At 49.9% G+C, this 18,673-nt stretch overlaps 1 protein-coding gene across 4 annotated transcripts in view; it reads left to right on the top strand.

The window, feature by feature from the left end:
- The first annotated feature begins 2,892 nt into the window (after positions 1 to 2,892).
- The window catches only part of FRMD5 (FERM domain containing 5), a 111,931-nt gene continuing 96,150 nt past the window's right edge, over positions 2,893 to 18,673 (top strand). For all 4 annotated transcript variants that reach the window (XM_037395060.1, XM_037395058.1, XM_037395059.1 and 1 more), the window contains exon 1: positions 2,893 to 3,389. In XM_037395060.1, the coding sequence (XP_037250957.1) occupies positions 3,288 to 3,389 (102 nt within the window). In that variant the 5' untranslated portion in view covers positions 2,893 to 3,287. The remainder of the gene's footprint in view (positions 3,390 to 18,673) is intronic.

Genomic DNA, 18,673 nt, shown 5'->3' with positions numbered 1-18,673 from the left:
TTAACTTTGTCAATGCACCATCTATTATTGCACCAAATAAATGCAAAGTAAGACAGGTAATTGGCTGTTTATACTTTGAAATATATCAGAGATACTTAGGCCTGACTGTGCTGATTAAACAGGCATGTTTGGCCCAGAGCCTAGCAAACCTAGAAGCCACAACAGGGCTGATGAGCTGGGTGTGATGGGATGGGGCTGCTGGTGCAGCCTTGGTTCTTAGAATGAAACTGCTGGAGTTCAGCTCTGCTCCTCTCAACAGCAGAGACAACCTTGTTCTGTCCTCCTAGGGTTTTAAGACACAATCTCTTAGTGAAATTTAACCTACTGGAAAACAAATACATCTAAGAATTCACTTTAAATATACATTTGGAAAACTGCACTTTGGATTTTTTAATTCAAAGCTGCAAATAACGGAGAATCCAAATATGGAGGATTTGTAGGATTTACTGTGTTAATTATTAAAAAGAAAAAAGAGATGTTACTCATCAAAACTACATTCTTGTCAATCAAAGCTGGGGAACAGAGTATTTTTATAAAGGCACCTGCCAGCCTTTGATGTGCTCAGTGGAAACCTTTTCAGATAGTTTGAGAGAGAAGCGTGGAGCTGCCCTCAGATGTCTGGCTCCAGCAACATTCCTTGTTCTGAGGATGACTCTGAGGCAGCAGAGGGGGATGAACTCCATCAAGGGGCTCCCACATTGCCTCAGTGAGGGTCTTTGTAAAAAAATGTGGTTTCTCTGTCAAAAACTGGAACCTCAGCAAAACTGTTCACTTGGTCAAGGAACAAAGTTAATAGCCAAGCCATGGCATGGGTGAGAGGCTCCCTGACAAAGCCGTGGCTGCTGTGGCATGAATGCTCTCTTCATTAAGCTGCTCAGCTGGCTCAGAAGCTTCTGTTCATGATGAAAGCAGCACCTGCTAATGCTGAGGATCCCATTCTTCATTAACAGTTCAGCTGGTTCAGAAGGGGAGCTCTAAGGCAGATGAACAATTTATGCAGAGTGGGATACATGACAAAGTAGCAGCTACTTTAGTGAATACAAGCATCTTTGTAAAAGTGCCCAGATGGTTCAGGAGCGAGTCCTGTTCTTTGTGAAAAGTGCCGTTGTTTTTCTGGGCTCTGCCTCACGCCTCCTAACAACGTGCTGGGCACAACCCACCTTCCTGGGGAGCTGCAAAATTCAGTCTCCTGACAGACGTTCCACAGAGGTGAAGTCTCTGGGTTTGCCATTATTTTTTCCATCAGAATAATGCCCTCCCCAAGACATTGCCCACTGTCCCTGTCTCACTGCTGCAGCACCACTGCCTGCAACATCGCGTTCCCTCTCTTTTATATTAATTGGACATTTACATTAATTGCCTATTGGATACTAAGATAACCAAGCCTGGTCCTCCTCTCTGGTCCCTCCATGAGAACAACCATACATCCAGCCTGATGAGCAGAGCTAGTGCAGCCAGCCTGGCTGGGGATGGGGAGGTAGCCTGGGAAAGACTCATCTCTTGTTCTTACCTGTCACAGGGACAACCCCTGAACTGTCCCTTTGGGGACTATACAATACTGACATACACACTGTCAGGGACACAAGAGCCCTGAGAGCCACTGGCTCCTGGGAGCAGTTCTTTCTTGTGGAGCTGGGAAGAAGCACACTGGGTGGCCAGTTCAGGAAGGGATACTGCCCTGCAGCTGGGAGAGGTCTGGAAGGGCTGGTGGGAAAGGGAGCCTGTGCTGCCCAGGGAGAGGCGAGGAATGTCGTTTTGTAAACGGGTTTTCTGGCTGGGAAGGCAGGGAATGAGCAAAGCTGGAGCAGAAATACTATGAGGACCTGTTAGACAGCTGCACGGTGGAAGTCTAAGGCTGGGGCTCACACAGGGAGGACAGGAGCTGCACTGCAGCCTGTGAATGCAGCTGGAGGGGATGAAGGCAAGTCACTAGGCAAAGATGAGCTGAGTCAGGAAGGTGCAGTGGGGACAGGGCCTGCAATGCTGGGGGATGGACTGGAGGCAGCTTAACACAGACCCTCATTGTGGCTTGTTTGGTTTGGGCATTTGTCCGTGTGTGTGGAGCCAGAGTGGTGGTGGGAGCAATGCTGAACCCCTTGATGGGGGCCTTGCTTTGTGTGGGGATGGCTGTGGATGGAGCATGACAGTGAGGCAGGGATCTGCAGCACTGCCGGCTGGGCTCCTATCCCTGGTCGCTGCTGATACTGCCACCAGGTATTTCACTTCTCCAGAGTAGCACCAACAGCATCCGAACAACGCTGATCACTTTTAGAGTCCATTTTGTCTAATAACCAGAGCTTTAAAAGTTTCCTTCCATAGCAAACGAACAATTAAGAGAGAAGCTCACGCCTTGGGGACCACTTCAGCATCAGGGCTGACATACTGCTGTGCTCAAAGGGCCATGATAGCCGACCCCCCTATGGGAATACCAACCCATTAACCCGAATCTGTCTCGGGCGAGAGAGCCCGGCACAGACCGGTGCCTGGCAGTGCCTTGCAGGCCTGCCGGGTCCCGCTTATTCACCCGCCGTCCCCAGGGACGCAGCCACCCCTGCGCAGGACGGCAGGTGCAGCTCCCCGGCCCAGGTGGCCCGGGGCCAGGAGAGGCCACACGCACCCAGCCTGCTCGGCGAGGCTCGCCGCAGAGCAGCCCCCCCCAGCGCCGGCTGCTCCCACAAAGTGGGGGCTGCCTCCCCCCCTCCCCCGCCCCGGCTGCGGGACAGCCCCTCTGCGGGGGGCAGGCTGCGAGGAGGGGGCACCTGCAGCGGGACCCCCGCCGGTCGCAAGCTGCCCCGCTGGCCCCGGGGAGCCCCGCATACCCCTCCCGCCGGCCGGGGCAGGGCCACGCACGCAACTCCCCCCCGCCCCCAGTCCTCCGCCCCTCCGCGCCCGCGGAGCCCCCTCCTGCGCGGGGCTGCCCGGGGAGGCGGCGGAGCCGCGCCGCCCCTGCCGCATTGGTTTGCGGCGGAGCCCGTCACCGCCGCGGCGCCGAGATTGGCCCCCGCAGCCGGCGCCGGGCACCCCCCCAGGCCTGCCTCCACCCCGCCCGCCGTGCGCCGCGGCCCGGGCACGGGCACTGCGCTCCGCTCCGCGCCCGCTCCGCGCCGCTCGGCCCGCAGCGGGGGCAGGGCCGGGCCGAGCCGGGCGGCGTGGGGGGGAGCGGCCGCCGCGCCGCACCGCACCGCACCGCGCCGGCAGCGGGGATGTGAGCGGAGGCTCCGCCGGCAGCGCCCGCCGCTTCGCGCCCGCTCCGCGCTCCGCCGCGCCCCGCCGCCCGGCTCGGGAAGATGCTGAGCAGGTGGATGAGTGGCAGCAGCAGGAACCTGGACCGCGAGTACAACTGCACCGTGCGGCTGCTGGACGACAGCGAGTACACCTGCACCATCCAGGTCAGCGTCCTGCGGGGGTCGCGGGGAGGGGGGCGGCGGGGGCGGGACAGCCCCGCGCCGGGGTCGCGCTGCCGCCCGCAGCCGGCAGACAAAAGGAGCGGAGCGGCGGGGGCGGCCCGGTCCTGCCCCGCCGCCGTGAACAAAGGCGGACCCCCCGCTCCCGCCGCCCGCGGACCCCCCAGCACCCCTCGGCTCTCGGCAGGTGACGGGCAGCGGCTGCCGGCGGCGAGGAGCCCCGGAGCGGAGCCCCCCCCCGCCGGCTAGCCGCCTCCCGCCGCGGAGGTGTGCGGGGATGACGCGGAGAGGTGTTACGGGGGTGCCCGCAGCCCCCGGAGCCGGAGCGGAGTAGCGGCAGCCCGGCACGGTCGCCCCGGTGCTCGGGAGAGCCTCAGCCGTACCTCGCGGAGCCGGGCGGTGCTCGCCCTTGCTCTGCTGGCTGCGGAGGCTCCGCGCATCGCGGGGAGGACTCCGCTGCGAAGTAAAGTACGGGAGATGCTGCGGGGCAGGAATGCAGGGGGAATGCTGCGGGGCAGGGGTGGACTCTTCCCGGCCTCCGCCGCATCCCGGGGTGCCCGGGTCTGGCTCCCTCATTAGCGCCCAGCTCTGCCCTAATGAGTGCTTGTGTATTGCCATAGTCCGGAGCGGCGGCGACGGGGTGCGCATCTACTGCTCCCCGCGCCCCATGTGCCGGGCGGGCAGGACCAGGACCGGCTGCAGGACCCGGGACCATCGCCCACCGCCCGGGGGGTGCGTCGCTGCCTGGGGCAGCGCGGGGCCATCGCTCAGCGCGCAGGGACGGAGGGATGTCGTATTTCTAAAAACTAGCGAAACACGCTCGCCGTTTCCTCTGCAACTAGTTAGGTAACGGGACCTTGTGACTGGAGGGCAGAGGGGAGCAGCCCTGGCTCCGGCTGCCTTTACTTCTTCGTTCCTACAGTTATCATTTCTGCAGGGGAGCTGGCCGAAAACCTGTACGCTCTAGCACTCGTAACTACTCCTGCTGGTGCCGGCTGGCTTCAGCCCGGTCCGCAGGCAATGGCAAATTCAGGGCAGTTTTGAGTAAAGGCGACTCAAAACGTAAATAGCAACAACTGCCACCTCCCAACCTCTGCTGGGTCTCCCCTGATCCCCCTGTCCTGCAACTCCGAGGAGGAGGGAGCATCTTTTCCTTTACAGGCGGAAACATGTTTTAAATGATAAATGCTGAAGATCGGTTACCGAGGAGTGCTGCAGGCACCGGCATTTTTGCTTAAATCGTCTAAAATAGATAATACGGTGTTCTGTGCAAATAACGGCTGAAGAATGCTAATGCTGCTCATTCCTCCCTCACCTCCCCCACCTGGGTTGTAAAGTGTGACCCAGTAAACAACTATAACGGCAACCTAGTTTATTTTGCATAAGCAAAACTAATTCATCTCTCGGAGGTTGTTTTTGATACAAGTTAAAAGGAAAGCTGTAGTTTGGAAGACAAAGTGTAGGCAATGCAGTTGAGAAAAATCTGGATTTTTTGTCCTTAAGATAATTTAACAAGGTGTCGTCATTTTGCATGCCTTTTCTTTTTTCTTTATTTTTAAGAGAAAATACTACTTGTTCACATATTTCCATGGCTTATTTTATGTTTAGCATAGTAAATAGTGAATCCTGGTATTTAGCATGCATGACCTAAGGTATAAAGAATTAGCTTGTATTACCCTCACAGTCAAGGTTACCCCACTTAAATATTTGTTTTCTATTGCTTTCATGTTGCCTTATATGCCAAGTATTTATAGTCCGTGCAGAATTATAGCGTACATAGTAGGAACGTATAATGTCTCGCAAGTGAGAAAACCCGTCACCATACAGGCTGTGAGCAGTGAATGAGTTTTGAAGGTCATTCCCTCATGAGTGCAGATATTTCACGTCTTGCTGAGATCTATAGTGTTTCCTCACCCAGGCTGTTTCTACGCCTGTTGTTTCTAATTTATGTATTTCTATTTTTACTTAAATAGAGAGAAACCGTCCAAAGCATAAGTCATCATTTCATACGCAGTGCTGTTAATCACGGTGCACATCTGGGCAATGAGGCTGCTCGCTGGAAGTTTGTAACGTGTATTTTTGCTGCTGTACCTGTGTGTTTGTGCCGCTCATCCTGGCGGCGTGTGGGTATGTGGATGGGCTTTATGCCCTCCCTGAAGTGTGGCCTGTCTGACATGTCATCTGGCTTCTCCATTCTGGGGAAAAGAAGGAAGCACTCAGAGACAGAGCTGATTTTAAGAGGGTTTATTTACATTTCAGATAATGGCACTGGTTAAACCTGTCAACAAAATTAACCTCTGGTTGTACTTGATAAAGGCTTGTGAGTGGGGGCTCAGTGCTGCTAGATAATACCTGAATATTCTGTTTCAAAAGAAAGCCTTTTTTATTTGATTATCTGAAGTTTACTTTGGTAGTATTCTCGTGTTGTATGAATGGTTCATTGTCTGAGCTTAGATGAAGCCGCATTCTCTTTTTTCCCTAATTTTCACGCCCAAACAGCCCATCCGAGCAGGTGGAGGAGCCTGGAGATCTCATGCCCCGGTCCCTGGCCTGGGCAGGCTCCGGGATGGTGTTAGGGGGGCAGAGCTCCTGCAGGCAGCCGGACTGTGCACAGTGAGTCGAGGCAGCTGAGTTGGCTCCTCCGTTAAGTGGTTTTGTTGTTGAGTTGGGGGTTTTTTGCATATTCCAGTACTTTTCTGTTTTGGGGAGGACACTGTCCCAGAGTCTGTCTCTGCTGGGTTCTGGGGGACAGTGTGTCAGCCAGTGAACAGGACTGCAGGTCTCAGCCGCTTGCTGGGACGCAGGGGATCCCAGAAGCTGCCTGAACACAAAGACATGGGGCTTTCTTGCCTCAGAAAGGCTGATATTTTAATAATATTACATGCCATGGAGGCACTTTCTAAAGCAATAAACACAGTAATTTGCAGCATGGGGACTGTCAGCTGGGAGAAGGCAGCAGTGCCCATTAATGCTCCGTTTCTTGGCATTGTGCAGACTGCTGGCCATGGGTGCTGGGGTCCCCACTCCTGTGGGTGTCACTGCCCTGAGACACGTCCCCGGGGACCAGCTTGGCTGGCGGAGAGGGGCAGCCATTCCTGATGGTTTTTTGTTCATCTCCATGGCAAGGGTGTGATCTAGCAGTATATTTAATTTATATTTACCACCTTGTGCTCTGTGTCTCCAAGCACAAATGCAAAGCAGTTTGCCAGCGAGGCAGCCTTGCAAGCGTTGTTAGAATAAAGCAAGCTTTGAAAAAACTAAGCAATGCTCTTGCGCTGCGGTTTTGCTGTGACTGAGCTGCTTGTCTGAGGAAATGTTTTAAATTCTTCACTGTGGTGTCAGTGGTGGTATAAAAGGCTTGAAATAATTAATGATTTGCCATTGCTCGATGCATCAAGCATTTTCCTGAAAAGACAGTGGCGTTTTGTTTCAAACCTCAGTAGTACTACAAGAAAGTGGAGACGTGAGAAAATAAATAGAAAAATGCGGTTTCTTAGATTCAGAATGTAACAACTTTCTTGCGTAAGATTGGAAATAAATGAAAATGAGCTCTGGACTATTCTCTTGGACAAACCCCACGTTTTCCACATGAAGCACAAAGTTCATTAGGAGACCTGACAGGATCATTAATAATAGGCAGTCAACACAAAGGGGAACCTTGGTTTTTTGCAGTGCTGGCTACCGTGAAGGTTATTTGTTCATTATCTTTTTGTCTTCTGAGAGTTTCCAATTGCTTTTGCCGGGAAATAGGTTAGCAGACCGCTGCTTACGCAGTGGGGTCTCTTGTCTACAGTCCTGAGCACAGGTGGTGTGTTCTTCATCGGAGGTTACTCCCTGCTGCCAAGAATACCAGAAACCATGAGGCTTCATGCTGAAAAGTTTGTCTGCTCCCAGAGCCTTCCCTCCTCTCCCACGGCCTGAACCCAGGGTGCAGGAACAGGGACTGATGCCAGACCTGTTCACAAAAACGTGGAGTAAGGCAGACTTTGGGTCCAAGGTTGCTGGTCTGTGTGGTGGGTGAGGGTTTCACAGTCCAGCGCTGGTGAGGCAAAGCCAGCACAGCACTGCCAGTGCGTTGTGGTAGCGAAGTCCATCAGCAAAGTCATTGGGCTGCAATGGGTGCAGGATCGCACCCCTCCCAGCCTGTGGGTCCCAGGGATGGTGAAAGCAATACTGGCAGGTTTGCTGTTGACTCTATTCAAAGTAATATTTTTATTTATAGCATTGAAAATGTATTTGCCACAGAAACCTATCGTTCTTGCTCAGCAGTATCTCAGCAGAGCTGCAGGCTGTCAGGGCAGTGTTCTTTATTCTCTTCTCCAACATTTCCATACATATGGTTTGTGGGCTCGGAAGAAAACCACCTGAAATGCACAATAAGTTTGAAGACAAAGTAACAGTCAAAGCTGAGAGTTTCTTGGGTTTCATCTCCTTTTTCCTTTTAAATTTATTTCCAAGTATATCATTTTAAATACAAAGGATACAAAAGGCAGCTGAGGAAAACATCCACTAAATGTGCACTGAAAAACTAGTGACATATTTACTCTTCTTTTAATGGGAGGCAGAAATACAAGTTGTTATGGAGACCCGTTGAAAATATTTCTAGTGCTGTTATTTCTTCACCAGCTGAAATGTCTATTTTCTGCTAAATTTTCACACCTGTTTTATGATGTTACCTGCTGTGAAGCTCCAGGATGTCCCCCTTTTAGGAGTCAGTTTCCTGAAAGAACTCTTCGCTTATCACTTTCCTATATGAGATGTTGGAGACAAATATAGGTGTATATATATATATATTTATATGCACACGCACGCACACACACACACGGTAATACCATTGTAGAAAGATATGTTCAGTAGTATCATGAAAGAAAAAATTTTCTGCTTCTGTCATGTAAAAATTAGGTAATGCACAGTAGGAGGCTTTTTTTAAGGTGTCTGGGGAATACTAAAAGTGCCTTAAGCAGCCCACTTATTTTTAATTTTTGACTCACTCTTCAGGAGCTCAAAGGGATCATGTACATAGGGATGACGTCTGTGGCCACATTCCAGCAAGGATAAGACTCGCACGATGCTTTGGTTTGCCCTGTACAAGACTAATGGCAGCGCAAGTGTCTGTGATCCCTCTCTGTCAGTACACCTGGCAGATCTGTTTTCTAGCTGAAACCTTGCAGGTTGCCTTCTCCTGGAAGCTGTTTATGAACATGGGCAAAGACTGTGCAGCAAGCAAGGCCCTCACTGAAATGCTGTCAATGGTAGCGGGCAAGGTCCTGATGGAGGTGCTACCAGTCTGTGAAAGCTCCTCTGGAGCTCGCACAGGGGTCATGTTCTCTCCAGGGTGTGTAGCATCATGCATGAAGGTGGGTTCCTAAGCGTGGGTAGGGGCACTGGGAATGGCCTCTGCCTGCGCAGCCTGGCGTCAATTTGGGCATCACTGAAAAGTGGAGTCCCTGTTGGTTTGAGGGGTAGCTACTCGATAACGGGTAGGCACTTGGTCCTACGTGTTTGAGGATGGCATGTGGTTATCTTTGTCTCGCACTATGTGAGGTGGGAATTTACCAGTGGGAAAACCCAAACCCTATGGTACCCTCAACGCTTCAGCCTTCCAGGGGACTTGTAGGAATGTCACGTACCCCATGGTGAGCACAGTTCGTGCAGGACTGATGGGAGCACACATGTGCTCTGCTCTGTGTGTCCCACTGAAACAGCAGCAGTCCCTCTGCCTCGTGCAAACCCTCGGTAGAGCAAACCCTCCAAAATGACCACACGCCTGGTTTCCAAATGGCAGAGGAAGCATGGCACTACTGTCACTTGTTAGAAATGACAGTGCATTACTGGAGAAGGCTGGGGAACAAGCAGAGATTTGCCATGTGAGAAGTGTTGTATTTTATTTGCTATCAATTTTGTCAAGAATAGACAATACCTTGTTAGCGCAGGGGTCAGACGTTGGTGCTATTGCAGAGAGAACTGAACAGTGCTGCTTTCATCAGCCACTTGTTTGTGGTCAGAAAAACCCAATTATTATTTGGTTACAGAAAGCCTTGAAGTTGCTTCTGCAAATAAGGTTTCAGGTCAAATTCTTTTCTTTGAAAATTTTCCAGAGTAAATTATCACAGCAGTATGAGAGCAATTTCATATTGATGATCTGGAATTGCCTGCGAGGCTGATGAATCCACAGTGGCTGTCTGCAGAGACTGTGGCTCCTGCATGGCAAAACGGAGATGGGGAGCAGATTCTGATGGGTGCAGCTACACTACAGTTAACGTGTGCATATACCGAGGGCCTGAGCTTGTCCTGCCAGGGCTGGGGGTGTGATTTGAAGGGATGGGTCTGCATCCCCTCTTGTGGCAGGAATTGTAGTTATTTATTGTTGGTTGTTGTTCCTATAAGCCTCTTAGAAGCTTCAGAACTCGGGAAAATCTATCCTAATTTGTTTCTTCATCAGCCACCTCTTGTGGATTCCCTTCTTGTATTCCCAACGAAATTACAGCTGCTGTGGCTTTTGGTGATATTGGTAAATCTACTCAAATTGGTGTGGCACCTTGATCACCCCAGGAGATGTTTTCGCTTGTGCTCCCTCAGCATGTCAGCTGCTGCCAGAGCCCAGGAGAAAGGTAAACCCACTGTCTTTGGTCATGACAGAAAGGAATTAATATTTTGAATGTTCCTTGGAGCTTTCACCTAAGCACAGCAACATCTTAACCAACCCTAATTCTGCACAAGGTGCTGTCAGCTGGTGCAGTGTGGTTTTATTACATTTCTTACAGAACTGGATAACCAGCTACAAACCTACCCAGGGCTACAGAGCAAGCTGTTGGTGGAGGCCAGGCTAAAGTGAATGTTCCTTTGCTCTGAGCACCAGGACAAAGGAGGAGATGTGAAAGAAATGGGGTTAGTTTTCAGAAGGGTCTGAAGAAGTGAGAAGACTCCATGTGCGCAAGTATGGATGTCAGAATTAGGGTTTATATGGTCATCTGCATTCATACAGAAACTGAGGGCTATCTTCTGAGCATGAAACACAAGCCAGGTTTTCCTTTAGGAGGTGAAGGTCTGCCAAATGAGCTCCAAAGTCCGTGGGCCGATGTGGTGGCGTTCCTGGAGGCTGGGTGATGCCCTGAGCTGAACTTCCTGCAGTCACAGCCCTGCCTTCTCAAGGTCTGCAGGGCACATGCATGGGTCAAGGGCAGCCTTCCAGAGGATGGAATGGCATGATCCAAGGTGCAAGCAACTCCCTGCATGAGCCCTGTGGCTGCCAGGGCGGTTTTGCATGGTGAGGAAGAGGAGTGTGAAGGGTAGGGTCTAGGGTAGAGGCATGTGAGCTGGCCCCATGTGGAAACACATTTGCTGGGACTCATGGGCACGGAAACCTTTTGTTGTTATGCTGCAATGAGTGGATTGAAATAGCAGAGTGAAGATCCCCGGCTTCACGTGTTACCACTGGTTTGCTGAGCCATGCTCCATTGGCATGTAAAATACTGGCACAACTAGAAAATAAAAATGTGGGTGTTAGACAGTTTTATCTATGTTACAAATATTTTGCTTGTAAAAAAAAAAAAAATACTGAAATTGAAATGAAATGTCATTAAATGTGTCACCCTAGAGGTGTATTGGCCTGTGTGGTTTGTGTTCAGGGTAGAAGTGTGGTGGAGTGGCAGGAATGTACCGTCTCTTCTGCATGAATCCCAAAGATCAGCTCCTTCCTCTCCAGAAAAGGAAGCGTTTGGAAACGTGTTTCTTTCCAGATTTCTGCACCGGTCTGTGCTGGCAGCAGGGTCGAGGTATTGGCCACATCAGTGGGTTGGGAGATGGTGGTTCTCCTCTGTCGTCCCCATGGAGTGTTGTTGTTCAGGGGTTTGTGCATGCGTGAAAACACTGTCCATAAACCATCCATGGGCTGGTGCACATGTGCTTACCTATCTCAAATTAAAACATATTTTTAAGCTTCACACTCAAATTCTGCATGTTTCCCCCCCCCGCCACCATCCGCCTCCGACTCAAACAGGCCTGTTTTTTGTTTTGTATATTGTGGGACATAGACACAAGGAGTTCTTGCAATCGAAGGTAGCTATTAAATATCTATGATGGTGTTTTCATTTCTAGACAGGAGGGTAACTGCTGCCTTATGCGTTTGGTAGCGTTTGGAAATGAGAGGAAGAGTGGTGAGATCTGAAGTTGCTGCAACCTTGTCCCCTGGGAATGTGGTTGGTGGGTGGATACACAACAGTTGCGTGCAATCTTTCTCTCCTGTTGCTCAGTGGCACAGATTTTATGATGATGTGATATGTGATTTTCCAGGAATTTACTGGGTGAGATGTACTAGGATACGGTTGTTTCTAAAATGACCTGTGGGATTTGGGGCTGGCTGGGCAGTTTTCCTGTGCATGGTGCAGAGGTTGTGTCTGTTGTGGAATTATGGCCAAGACTGAACTGAATATCTGCAAAAACTGCCTGGTGCTTGGAGTCTGATTTTTTTCTGAAAAGGGCCGGTGCAGAGGGAAGTTGTGTGAGCTGTGCTTCAGGCTGCTGGTGGAGAACAGCTCTTTTTTCTAAGCAAAAATAGGATTTCTGTAACGGCCAGTGGACTGATCTGGCCTGGTCCTGGGGAGCAGCTGGGCATTTTGTTCCTCCTGCATTGTCATTTTAAACACACAGACTGTACTTTGCCCTTAATTACACTTTGGCAATTACCATCCATGTAGATTACCTTCACTGGTAACGTCTTCGTTTGCAAAAGTGACTTGGCAGCTGCAATTTGTTGAGGAATGCAGTTTATTCTATGCACACACAAAATGCAAGATGCCATTGTGCTTCCTCTGGCTTGTTATCTGTAGAGGACAGCAGGGGTAAAATACAGTAAAATCTTATTTTACTCAATAAAGTCAGCAGCTGTCTCTCCAGATACACATCAGAAGCTGTGCTACTGAGCAAGATGGTGCTGTTTTTACATAATCAGTTTGTAGAGCTGTATTTTAAGGCATGGGATCTTCAGCTACTCTGAGGATCAACTTTGTGCTTCCAATAGTGGATGATCCCAGTTCTCCTTATGGAACCCAGTGGATCTCTTCTCCCAACTTGTTCAGTCTTTGGTCCTTACTGGGAAGGTGGATGTACATGAAAATTGCTCTTCTGTGGACAAGGGAACAGACGGAAAAATGTGGCTGGTTTTGTGGGATGTACTTTGCATTGTGAAAATGCAAAGTTCAGGAAATCCCTCCCAAAGAGGTGCAAGAATTGCAGGGCTCAGAGCCGTGGGCCAGCTGCGCCCTTATAATTTTAACATAATTTAAACATATTTTCTTGAGATTTTTGAGCTGGGAGCCTCCCCCTGCTACCGACTGGGTTGTGGTCCCACTGCAGCTGAGCGTATGCTGGGGCCCATTTTCTCTCCCTGGGAGAGCCAGTTTTCTGCATTGAGCATCTCATTGGAAATTCAAGGTTCGCACATATTTTAATCTTCCGTATCTGGCAGTAAAGAATATAAGCACTGGACTCCTGAGCATGGAGAAAAATCTTAGGCTGGTTCAGATGCTGTGGGAAGGAGTGAAATAAGATGTACTCGCCAGGTGCCAGTGTCTCACCAGATAGACAAGGCATTTTAATAAATGATAGTTAACAAAAGCTTTGTGGCATTGCGCTTTGTGAGGCCAGACAGACCTCAGCTAGTTAATGCTGGATGTCAAAATTTGATCAATGCTGCAGCTAGAAATAGAATGTTTTGGCTGCATAATGTCTGTTACCAAAGACTTTAATTATAGTGGCATATCTGTCATATCGATGAGGTTTTTCTGTTTTTCAGAAGGTTTATAGCAGGGCTGTTTCAGATTGTATTGGCTTTTAGCTTGGCACATAAGCTGGGATCCCAAAGGATATGTCCACTGACTGCCTATACAAAATTTTTCTTTAATAAAAAAATTACAAAAATTGATTAAGCCATTCTGGATCTAGAGAGAGACTTTAGGAATATATAGATTAGGTAGTTGATAGTGATTGTAACTATACGTTATCTATATACTTAACTCATAGAATGGACAGTATATTGGGACTGGGAAAAAAAGATGAAATCTAATATAGTTGTGTTTGAAAAATAGATAATAAACATGCTGAGCAGGTACTTTTCATGAATCGATTTAATTCTCATTAGCGTTGCACTGTATAGCATGCTGACTAATATTTCTGGCTTGCAAACAACAATGGCTTTCCAAAGGAAATGTGTGATGAGAACAGAATGTCATTGGGATCTGAAAACCTGGAGCTCCTGGGGCCATTGAAAGTGGAGAAGAGAAAATGTGAGTGCAATAGAAAATGCAGCAGCAGGAGAAAGAGCTGGGGCTGGAGGCAATGGTGAGCCAGGATCAGGGCAATAGGGGAGTGATAGGTGCTGGGAGCATCTCTTGTCAGGCCAGGCCATCCTCCTCCACCCATACAGGGACCCTTGGGACCCCTGTGCCATGGGAACCACTGTCTGAACCAAGTCTCAATGCCTGCCCTTGCAGTGGTACTGTCAGACCTCCCTCCAAAAGTAACTCTCTTTGGCTGAGCTCCTGCCTAAACCTTGGTGTTCCTGCACTGTTCTTCGATATTAAGGTTCTTCTGATCCAGAAAGGACTTTTCTGTCTTCTGGTCCAGATCCCTGCTACTGTTGTCCTTCCTTTCTCCCACTTGCATTTATTACCTGTGCATTTACAGTTTTGCATCATTCTTGTTTGCATGTTGATACAAAACCCCAAAATCTGTAGGGAATGATTCTCCAGCCTGTCACCACTTCTTAGAAGCAACTCCTTAAGCCCATTGATGGGGCTTTAACTGGCTGTGACTTATGCTTTCCGATGACAGATTTCTTTATCTGGGGTTTTGGAATAAAGCAGAGGGTCCTCGGGGCAGCTGCTGTTTGAGGGGATTAGTGGTGGCTGGCAGCCTGCGTTCTGCATTGCCTTGCTTCCCCAGGCGCACGTGGGAGCTTGCATGTCTCCCTAGCAGTGCTTTGGGTACCGTGTCCCCCAGCTTAACATCTGGGTTTTGTTCTAGACATAAATAAGGTGCTAATACAAAATTAATCCCAACATAGCATGCCTTAAATAATGATGACAGTGATTTCTCTCTGCCCTTATGGGATGCTTCCCACTGTCAGCGTAAACACATTGGGCCCTTGGCAAAGTCCCCCAGAATTAAATAAAACACAGCTAACAGGGCTTGGAGGAATGAAATAAAATTGAGGCTTTCCTTAGTAACCCACAGTACCACTGAGTGGAGAGCGTTCTTGTTTCTGTAGGCCTTTTTAATTAACACGTGGCATTTTGTTATGAGGATGCCATTGAGCATAATGGGGAAAGATGTCTGAGGCATTTTAGGCTGATTTGGTTTTAAACTTCTGTGGGCGGTTTGTAATTCTCAGTCAGCTCTGCTGGGCTTTTCCAAAGAGATGTGTTTTTCGGGCATGGTTAATCTCTGTATCCATGAGCTGATGCTGATGAGCCCTGTCACATCCTGCTGGTGTCCTGAGGCTGCCAGGGGGAGATGCCCCTAGGGAGCAACAGTACAGCCCCCTGTGCCCCAGGTTTGGCCAGGTGCTGCTCTGGGTCCTCCACGGCTCCTCCCTGCACCGCAGCCTCCCTCAGCTGCAAAACTGGGCTAACAGCTCATCCTTCTTCCATCAGAGTTTCTCTGAGGACACACGTTGGTGAGAGGCTGGATGCGGGGAGGACGTGAAGAGGGACACGGCACAGTGCTTGAGCTCCTGGCCTTGCCAGGGCCATGGCCATGGGCAGTGAGGATGATTTCGCTGTATAGGATTGATGTTGCTTTTGCAGTGAGAATTATTTCACTGTATGGGGTTGATGTTGCTTTGCATTTCAGGGTTACAAGTGAAGGAAAAGCAGAGCAGCCTGCAGTGGAGCTTTTTGCCTGTCCCAGTGCAGGGCATGTCCTGACCCTTCATGTCTTGTGCCTTTGGCTCCCTTTGTGCCCACCTGCTACCCCACGGCCCCTTTGCAGGTTACAGGACCCATGGGGGAGCAGCAAGCACCAGTGCTGTGGTCACAGCTCCTCCTGCATAACCAACCTGAGACCTGCAACCCCCAGAAATACAGTTCTGAGCCTGAAACATAACTGTAGTATATTTGAGGTGGAGGTGATCCATTCTTGGGTACAAAGAAGTACTGAACCCAGCAGCAGCAAGCAGGTCCCCTGTAAGGGCTAGCTGTGAGGGTGGCAGCAGTGTCAGAGTACCACTAGCATTGGTGACAGCCCAGAGATGAGCAGGAGACAGCTCCAAGCTGGGGCAGGGCTTGTCCGCCCGGGGGGCCTCACCACAGGAAGGCTTGTCATGCCCATGCCGCAACTCAATTACGGTTCCTGCCTCACTGGGAAGAGGGAGTGGACATGGGTTTTGCCTGGGGAGTGCATTAGTAACAGAGAGCGTAAGCAATTAAACCTCACACTCAAGACAGCAATGTCCAAATCCCTCTAGCTCTCTATTCACCCCCTGGAAGTGAACAGGAAGATGATGTATTCTCTGAGACTAATCTGCTGTGTTATTATTTCCTAACGAGCCTTTGTAGCCCTTGGGTGTGGGAAGGCATTGTGCCTCGAGCAGGGTCAGGTGTCTAGGGCTAGCTGCCTGCAGCAGCGGGGGGCTTCTGCAGCCCAACAGACCCCGTGCTTACCCTGACTTAAATTCTGAGTGAAAATTCGGATTCCCCAGGATGGATGTCAGTGTTGTACCCCAGGTCTAGAAAAAGAGGGTGCTCTTCCCCGTGTTCAGGTGCAGCAGCCAAAATGCTTCCCAAGTGCAAGGGTGCTGATGTTTCACTCACTGAGTCAGCACCAGTGCTGGATCTTAACTGAAATGATGGGCTTTTCTTTTAACCAGTCCTCCTAACACAAGATTTCCCATAACTTCTATTTGTCTGCTTATTCCTCACCCCTGCAGAGAAGGGCCATCTTCAGCAGCCACAGCCCTGGGGCCAGCCCTGGGGGCTTGGCAAAGGTGTTGGCAGTGGCTTGGTGGCCATGGTGCCTGTGGGATAAATGCAAGGATTAGGACGTTGAGTTGAGGTGGGCTGCAGTTTTACACCCTGTGCAGTTTCCACAAGACGGGAATAAGAGTAAAAAGCAGCCCAGAATGGCTTCAGTGTTGGCTTCTGCATGGAACTTGGGAAACCGTAAATCAGTGTGAAAGGAGTGACTGCACATTGACCCCTGCAGACACTGCCTAATTGTTTTATTTTGCTTTGTTCCACGGATCTCTATGGAAAGAGAGGGAAAAGTCAACTTTGTGGTGCAGCTGGTGGGGCTGAGGATTGCCATGGGAACAGAGGAAAAGTGCTGATGCTGAGCAGGGGACACTGCTGTCACCAGGGAGATGCCCTCATCCCCACTGCCCGCTGCTGCATCGGGGACATCGTGCTGGAGCTTCACGTACCGCCCCTGGAAGTGATAACGAGGAACCCTTACCTACTGGTGTTAGTTCAGATCCAGCCTTGTCCCAGCCTCTGGGCTGTGGGGACTCCTCCATGGAGCTCCCTGGACCCGTGCCACTGTGACCCCCACCATTGGCGGTGAGCCGTCTGTGGACCTCAACCTGGATGGACGCCCTTGGATGCCCACATCTGGTGTGTTAGATTATGACCATAGATTAGGACCACTGATGAATGGGATCTCATCCCTCCTCTTTGTTGCTTATTTATTTCATCTGTAAAACCCACAGTTTCATCTGAATGGGACACTTAGTTCATGCAAACTGAAGTGTGGAGCTGCCACCTACACATGGGAAGTGTCACTGCCTGTGGAAGGGGGCTCCCAGGGTGGGTTAAGAGCTCTGCTCCTGCCTGCTGATAGCTGCGGTGCTGGCTGGTGTCAGGAAACCCTGAAGGTAGACACAGACTTTGATGAACCCTGCCCTGTGAGCTTCTGAAAAAGATCATCTGAGTTTAAAGCACCATTTAGGCAAATAAGTTGTGCTAAAATAGCATTTCTTTAATTAATTAACCAGTACTGCACATAAACCTCTCCTTAAATTAGTTGTTACTTGCAACTTCCTTGTCCTGACATGGTTGAATTTTTAAAACACTTCCAGCAGACCAGCAGAAGCCATCCTGCTTTGGGACTGCAAATCCGTGCAGTGCTGAAGGCTGCGCTGCCTGTCTGGGTGCCATGCCAGAGGACGCAGATCTGGTCACTAAAAGGCAGAGACTCATGGGTGGACAGCAGCTCAGTGCTAGAGGTAAAAATCAGCCTGGAGGCATGTCTGGATGTCCTTGATGTTAGTCCCTTGCAGGGCATGTCTCAGTGTAGTGAGGTCGCTTGTGGTGGCAATGCACAGGGTCAGTGTCCCAGCACAGCATCTCAGCGAGGGCTGCCTTCAGAAACGCACCTGATGAACAACATCCTTAAGGCCAGTGGGGAAGGATCCAACTTGTGTTACAATAACAAATGAAGCAGGCAAAAGTAAACATGGAAGTAAGTAAATAAATAAGCCCTTTTGCACTTACTTTCGGAATAACTAAACATGCAGCTCTAAACTGATAACTGCCTTGGTGCTGGGAGAGCATCGTGATGCGGTGCACGCTTTGTGCTGCAGTCTTGCTGAGTTTGAACTTGCTGGCGGTAGGTGCAGAGGCGGTAGGCAGGAGAGCACATCAGGTATTGTCTGCGTACTGCAGCGTGTGATTTTTCTGTAGGGCCTGAGGAGGCTGTTTTGAATTACAGCCACCTGTCAGTTACTATTAGTTGGTTTTATAAATTTTTTCGTGCCTGCCTTACTGAAATGGTCTACTCCATACTGCGTGGTGGGGTTCTGCAGGCAGTGCAAGCAGCTGCCAGTGCTGCTGCTTCCTTTTATTTATGCTTTTATAACAGTATCCACAGTTGGATATTAATTTTTTTTGTGTTACAATAATAATAAATAAAATGCATATTTGAAGGATTCTCTTGAATCTTTTAAATTAGGGAGGGGAGAAATAAAGTTCATAATTACACTGGTGCATCCAAAGGCTGAAGGGGACCAGGGGTGTTTGTGATGTTCCCTTTTTTTGCAGTGTTGCACATAACAATTACGTCTTCCTTGCCACCTCCCCGCCGCTTCCCTGCACGCGTTAGCAGGTACCTTGCTGCCAGCCAAGGCAAGGTTACTCTTTGCTTGGAGGAAGGCACCCAGAGGCTTTTTTCTGGGTATGTAGATACTAATGACGCTGCCGTGTGTTGTGGTGAGGTAGTTGCACACATGTTGTATAAGGGCTGATGATTTAATAGGCTGTCTTATTTCTGTTCACATT

Source organism: Falco rusticolus, chromosome 7, assembly GCF_015220075.1.
Source record: "Falco rusticolus isolate bFalRus1 chromosome 7, bFalRus1.pri, whole genome shotgun sequence".
In the NCBI taxonomy this organism is placed as follows: domain Eukaryota; kingdom Metazoa; phylum Chordata; class Aves; order Falconiformes; family Falconidae; genus Falco; species Falco rusticolus.
This window is presented reverse-complemented; position numbering and strand designations above follow the sequence as displayed.